This window comes from Seriola dumerili, unplaced genomic scaffold, assembly GCF_002260705.1.
Source record: "Seriola dumerili isolate Sdu_G_001 unplaced genomic scaffold, Sdu_1.0 BDQW01000068.1, whole genome shotgun sequence".
NCBI classification, from domain to species: Eukaryota; Metazoa; Chordata; class Actinopteri; order Carangiformes; family Carangidae; genus Seriola; species Seriola dumerili.
Genome location: NW_019174323.1, coordinates 16,554,147 through 16,561,294, shown reverse-complemented (window position 1 = coordinate 16,561,294; position 7,148 = coordinate 16,554,147). Strand labels below are relative to the sequence as shown.

General features: G+C 41.9%; 1 protein-coding gene across 1 annotated transcript in view; it reads left to right on the top strand.

Annotated features, from left to right (window-relative positions):
- Window positions 1-2,633, top strand: part of LOC111219829 (ras-related protein Rab-26-like) — a 75,949-nt gene extending 73,316 nt beyond the window's left edge. The window contains exons 8-9 of the mRNA XM_022742645.1: window positions 665-741; window positions 2,462-2,633. Of these exons, the coding sequence (XP_022598366.1) occupies window positions 665-741; window positions 2,462-2,564 (180 nt within the window). The 3' untranslated portion in view covers window positions 2,565-2,633. The remainder of the gene's footprint in view (window positions 1-664; window positions 742-2,461) is intronic.
- The last annotated feature ends 4,515 nt before the right edge of the window (window positions 2,634-7,148 follow it).

Sequence of the window (7,148 nt, the reverse complement as noted above, 5' to 3'; positions counted from 1 at the left end):
CAGGAGAAAAACTTCAAGGCCAGTAGAGGGGAAAGTACACTGTAGCTCCATAGGCACCAACTTTACCACTTAAAGATTGTTTCACATGAGCAATAAAAGTTCTCACAATGAATGGGACTCAAAAAGTTGACTTCTCCTCAGATTTCTTTGACTTTAGTACTGAGTCAAAGCGGGGGGGGCTTGCTTGCTAACTTCATTTTCCAGGCCGGTTCGCTCAGATAAGTTCTGAGAGGCATGTTAGACTAAATATGAACACAAGTGGTTCGGGAGTTGTCAAGGTAACACACATACACACACACACACACACACACACACACACACACACACAGCGGGAATATTGACATGCACACACACACACACACACACAGAATGAGATTAGACCTTGGAGCATCTTGCATCGACTACATACTGAGCTGTCTCTGTTTTATGAATTACAACAAAGGGGGGAGAAAATTATATTTGAAAGCCAGAACCCATCAGAATTATTTTTGAATTATTGGTATTGATCAGCAGCCCTGTCCTCTGTCTCCAGGTACTCAAAACCATCGCTCTAAAGCTAAAGCTAAATCACTCATGAACCTCACACACACACACACACACACACACACACATATAGACGTACAAACACACAACTGATAACATGTTTGTGTGTTTCTCTGTGCAGGAGTTTGGAGTTCCCTTCATGGAGACGAGCGCTAAATCTGGACTGAACGTGGAGCTGGCCTTCACCGCTGTGGCCAAGTGAGTCACACACGACAGCGCAGTATGAAGAGCGCAGCGCGGATCCCTGTGTCCTCTGACTGAAATATAACTTTTTACTTTGAAGGAACACGGCCGTGTGAAGTCGAGAGCTCGTGCGCTCTGCCTGTTAAGCTATTAGAACTGGGACGTTGAAATCGGCCGTTCGTCCCCTGGTAGATCTGGTGATCCATGAAAGTAGCTTTATATCTTAAAGGGAGAGAATACAAAACACAAAACACAAAACACAAATACAAAGTTGAATTCATAAGCAATAAAACGCACCCATGCTCAGTAGCTTATGGAGGCTAACGTCGGCTAATGTTAGAGATAAGAAATTGCTGCTGGACATCAAAAACTGACATTACTGAGTCAGTCTGTTATTTTGTTATTTAATTGTTTGTTTGTTGCGCTCTCACATAGGTATATAAAAAGTAAATAAACCATATAACCAAGAAGTTTCGATGGCAAAATGTAACCAAGCAGCCACTGAAAACTGAAAACAACAAGATAACAAAGTCAAAAAGTTTAGCGGGACATGAAGCTCAGTCTCCTGGGTGATCATGCTAATTAAAGCAAGCCTCAACAGAATCTGGGACGTTAACCTGTAATAACTTCACAACGTTACACTCCTCCTCGTCGCTCCTCACAGATGTTTTCGTCTGCCGCCAAGTCACGTGTTTCATGTCTGTCAGTTTCCTTCACGTCCTTTTACCCTTAATCATTAATGTTTTACTCTCTTTTTAACCGCTGGGTGTGACGCCGTGTGATTCCTTTTCATGTTCACTTTCAAGAAATCTGCATTGTTAATGAAGGACGCGTGAAGGAGGGCTGCTGCAACACAACACAGGAACAAATTTAAAAGCGGAGAGCGAGATAGCCAAACTCCAGCAGGTGTGGTACTGACAGGGGAGAGCAGGGTGCACTTCCATTGGTTCCCCCGAGGCCACACATTCAGATACAGTGGTGACTCTCACGCTCACAAATTACAGGTTTGTTCTCTCGACGACAAAAAAACGAAACCAAAAACCAAACAGTCTTATTTGTCTCAAAATAAAAGTGATGATAATGAGAGTGCTATTTAAAGTGTGTGTCTCACTCGGTGTGTGTAGTGTCGGGCAGTTTGTGTGGGAGCTGCCTTGTTATGGTAACAGGCTGGCATGGCTGGGCGTTGCCAAGAATAGCATGACAGTCTGGCACATAACAACCTGCAGATACAGAATCTAAAACCAAATCTTTTCTTCTTCTTGTCCTCTAGCTCATGTTTTCACCCTCTTCCGTTTTCTCTCTCTCTCTCTCTCTGTCTCACTTATCATCCGTCTCTCTCTTCCATTTTCTCTTCCACCTCATCTCACCACACGTTTTGGTTCGTTTCACTGCAATGATGCACAAACGCTGAAATTAAAAGCAACATAAGATCTGATTAACCACCGACAAACCTGGATCACTATGCGTCTCTTTTATGTTTTAATGTTCTACGTGAATGTTGTTTCTCTTCTACACTTGGAGTCGTTTCTGTAGATAGTCTTACACGGTCGTTAAGTCGCCATGTTGTCAGCTCAGATGAGCTAATTAAGATCTTAACTCACAGGAATCGTTACTCGTTTTGGGTTGAGACCAGGTTTTATATCTGTCAGGTAAATTTGAATGTTGCCACCTCTCATTGTTGGCCGAGCTAGCATAGCTTCATGTCACCGTCTCTGTGTCCCTGTGTGTGTCTCAGAGAACTGAAGCACAGGACCATGAAGGAGCCTGACGAACCAAAGTTTCAGCTGCAGGAATACGTCGACCAAGAAATGAGGACGGCTGGCTGCTGCCGCTCGTAGACCGTATCCCTATTTGTGTGTGTATATGCGCATGTGTGTGTGTGAGAGAGAGAGAGAGAGAGAGAGAGAGAGAGAGAGAGAGAACAGGTACATTCTGTTAGAGTATGTTGTAAAATCTGAGATGGTGTGTCTGGGAATAATCATGAAATTCTCAGTGTTTGTAATATTTCTATTAGTGGTGGATATGGCCAATATGCTCTCTCTCCCAGCCCACCTTTCCTCTGCAACTGTGAATGTAAAATAAATAATTCCTACTACCTACATGCTGACACACACACACACACACACACGCACACACACACACACACACACACACACACACACACACACACACACACACACACACACACACACACACACACGCACACACAGTTTGTCCATCCACTTCATAGCCTGTTTAATGCATTCTGTGCAGTTTTTCCATGAGTGTGATGTACATATTTTAAATGTAAGTTTAATTTTGTGCTCTGAAAATCTTTGTAGTTTGTAAATGCCCGTCTTGTTGAAACTAAAGTATATGGACAAAAAAATATGTTGAATATTAAATCAATATCATAGATCTTATTGACACATTTGTATGGATACACTAATGCACCTAATGTAAGCTGTCAAACGGCACTGTGTGCTGTTTGTATGTACAGGATAAAATATGATTACCGTTTTTAATACTGGCACTTGTGATCATGACTGTCATCGTACTGATGTGTCTGTGACTTATGATTTGAGGTCTTGACATTTTATACACAGATTGTTCAGTTCAAGAGTTCAAAGCTGCTGTGTGAAGCGTTTAATCTCTCTCTGTAATTATCACATTCAATGTAATAAACGGCATCGTCAGTAAAAGCCCGTAGGTGTCCACCGACCACGACTGTGCTCGAGGACGATGCAGTTGTGTTGCGTTATGGCAAATAACAGGAAGAGGGCGCTGCTGTGTCGACAAAAAGCAACAGGATTCTTGTGAAATCTGCTCTAAACCTGCACAAAACTGCACAAAAAAAGCTACAGAATCATTCGTTTGACAAGAAATGAATCAATTAATTAACCAATTAATAAAAAAAAAAAAAAAAAACCTTCACTCATGGGCTTCTTACCAGCCTTTTCTGGATCTTGCTATCACATCTCATGGTCTTCATCAGTGGATGATCTGCTGATCAGGGCCGAATCAACTCCATCAGCTTTAAGATTTAACAAGATTAATTATTTTAGTATTCAGTGGGTCAACTCCATGCACTAAGCAAATTCTATCTGCAGATGAAGACCATGAGAAGTGGTGGAAAGCTCAAGGTAAAGCCAGTAAGTGGACATTGAGTTTAGATTTTTTTTTTTTTCCAAATTGAATATTGCTGTTGTTTAGTGAGAGGTTTTAGATTATTTCCCACATTTTGTATCACAGTGAATTTTAAAGGATACGATATATTGTGTAAATATTTCGAACCGCTGCACCGGACATCTTGTTTTGCCATGTTTTACTTCAGTGCATAAAATTGTTCAAAACAACACAAAATGAACCGTAGTGTGAAAGTCAACGTGAGGACAGCAGATATTCAAAGTACAATTCTTTTAGTTTCCACCGGAGACACACAAAATATTTGAAAACACAACCAGGAAGTGAAGAGTTGAGGATGCTTTGGCTGCACCCATTGGTTGGTTTTGTACTTCCTGTCATTCCATAGCGATGCAGCCATTGTCACTGGATCTTTTGCTGGACTAATGCTGCACTGTGGCTCCGGCCGCCGAGGGGAGGGTAGAGGGAAAGGTAATTGGAAAGTCGGTAGCAGGTGGAGTGGTGCTGCTATTGTGTGCTGGTTTCAAAGAGGAGTCGTCCAACAGTGTAACAATGCAGGAAAGATGGAGGATTCATGAGTAAAAGCTTTTCAGCAGCTGCTTTGAATCAATAACTTGTCACAGGCTTTTTCTTTTTTTTCCCACAGATTCTACCCAGTGGTAGGAACACCGCTACGTCAGTTGTTTTTATTGAAAATTGTTCCTGCTATAATGTTAAAAACACACAACATTTTATTTGGAAATACTGTAAATAAAGATTCAGAAAGCTTACATTCATTCAAAAATAAATCAGATGTCGTTAATTTATTGTTAACTTGTAATCTGTTCTGTATCTTAACTGAGATGATTTGTATTGTATCAATCTGACGTATTTGCATTAAAGAATCCCTCAATAATCAATGGCTTGTTCTTACCGGTGGATGAGCAGTGACGAAGCTCAGACATGGATCTGCAGCACCACCGTGTGGCCGTCACTTGTTATTACAATATGAACTTGTTGAATTATCTGCTACAGCATCAACTCTTTATGGTTCCTGTGGAAAATGGAAACAAGTCAAATCTGTTTTACTTTCCTTAACTTTCATTTTTTGTACAAGCTCTCAGAGTCTTTATAAGGTCAAAAGTTAATTTTTTAGCCTTTCTTTTTTATTGCCTTTTCTATGACAGGTGCAGTGGACTCGGCCCTAATGGTACACGCTCACCTGGTAGAGTTAATGTTGTGAATATGTAGTTGTCTTGAGGTTACTGACTTCCAGAGGTGGAGCAGAAAAATCGGAGCCCTGTAGTTATGCGGCTTTATCCGCTCTCCTTTTATCCACCGTCAACAAGTTATAATGAGTATTTTTATTGCATTGTAAAGACAAAGGTGGAAAACCATTCAATTCTGGCCTCTACACTGAGAGTGGATCACTGTATTTCTGTATTTCATAATAAAAGTAATCAAATAAAAAGCAGTGAGGCAACAAGAACGCAGGAATTCTTTCATTTACCCAAATATTACAAAACAAGAGTGTTATAATTCGGCCTTTAAAAGAGGTCAACAAAACAACTATCCTGAAGATAATACTGAACAAACATGGAGGACAGAACATGTAACCAAATAACACACAGAGGGATAAACAAAATGGACGCCCAACTATAACTTAACACCAAGCAAAGCTAACTGAACCCAAAATCTCCCCCATGATGCATCAGCAGTTGGTTTGGCCCAATCAGCTGGCTCCCAGATTTAACAGTCCTCAGCCTTCAGTCTCACCTTTTGCTCCACCAGGAAGTGACCTCCCACCAACCACGGTAACTCAACACAAAGACACACAAACGGTTAATGTAACAGGAAGTTTCCCCCCGCAGCGTTAAAACATGTGCACGCCGTGTAAAGCGATGCAAGGTTAAACAACCGGTGTGATATTAAGTGTTTAAGTGTAATTACCTGCAAATGAAAAGAACCTGTGTTGGTAACTAATGAGGTGATTTCACCCTGTGCGGTTGTTCTCCCGTGTGGCTGCGGCCTCCTGCTGCTGAAGGTTTATATGCATCAAGTGATATTCGTGATCACAATAGTTAAAACTGATCAAAAGAATTTGTTTTTCTTATTGTTGCTTCTCTTGGATGTTTGACCTTCACTTTGCAGACAGATGCATGTGCAGTTTTTACTTTGGTAAATAGAAACTGTTTATGACATTTGAAACTTCTCTCTGCGAGCAGGTGGGAGGGAGAGCTGAGACTGTGAGGAGTGATTACCAGGCCGGATTAACCTGGAAGAATGATGTGTAACAGTGTGGGCGAGGAACATTGGGGGGGGGGGTTTCCAACAGCAGAACACCATGCAAGTGCAGGGACATTTTAACCTGAGTGCCTCTCTAAATCGGTCAGTACTGAGCTTCCCTTTGATTGGTCTGACGATGTCTGATGCCATGACATTCTGTAACAGGGCGGAACAAAGTGAGAGGGAATGGAAGAATCAGTAGGAGGAAGAGAGGAGACAGAGTGACCAGCACATGGGAACAGATCACCGTCACCCGACACAGAGCCAACACATGTCATACAGGTAACACATCGTGTGTGTGTGTGTGTGTGTGTGTGTGTGTGTGTGTGTGTGTGTGTGTGTGTGTGTGTGTGTGTGTGTGTGTGTGTGTGTGCGTGCGTGCGTGCGTGCGTGCGTGCGTGCGTGCGTGTGTGTGTACATATATAAAACCACTTTGTCATTTCAAGTTTCTTTCACTGCACAAGCTGCTGAAAATAAGAATGTTGAAACTTTCTTCAGCGGGAAGTTTTGGGCCTTGAAGGTTTGAAACGCCCAAAACTCTCAGGATGTCGGCCTGTAAAAAAAACAACAAAAAAAACACAAGCACACTGCAGCTTATTTTGACCTTATTTAAACCTGTTCCATACCATAACCACACCTTCATTATGGTTACCATGACATCAAAGGTCCAGTACACCTGCTGCTGGTACGCTCCTATTGTATTGTGTATGGACAAGAGTTTGACACCACCAGCAGCAGCAGCAGCAGCAGCAATAGTTGTTGTTTTTAGATTCACCTACATTCATCTTTGTACGTGTGTTGAGCAACATTTAAAGGGATTCACGTCAGAAACATCCGCTGCCATATGATCAAGCTAGAGTTCTCTTGGGTCCTTATGACTTCTGCCTCACGTCCTTCCTTGAACTCTGCTAAAGGACTTTTTACTTTCCACCGCAGCTCCTGTTTTTCCACCTGAATCTCATTGGACAAACAATCCAGTAACAGGAGCTTTTGTTATTTTCCCTTCAATGTTTTTTCCAACCCCTGCCTCTGAC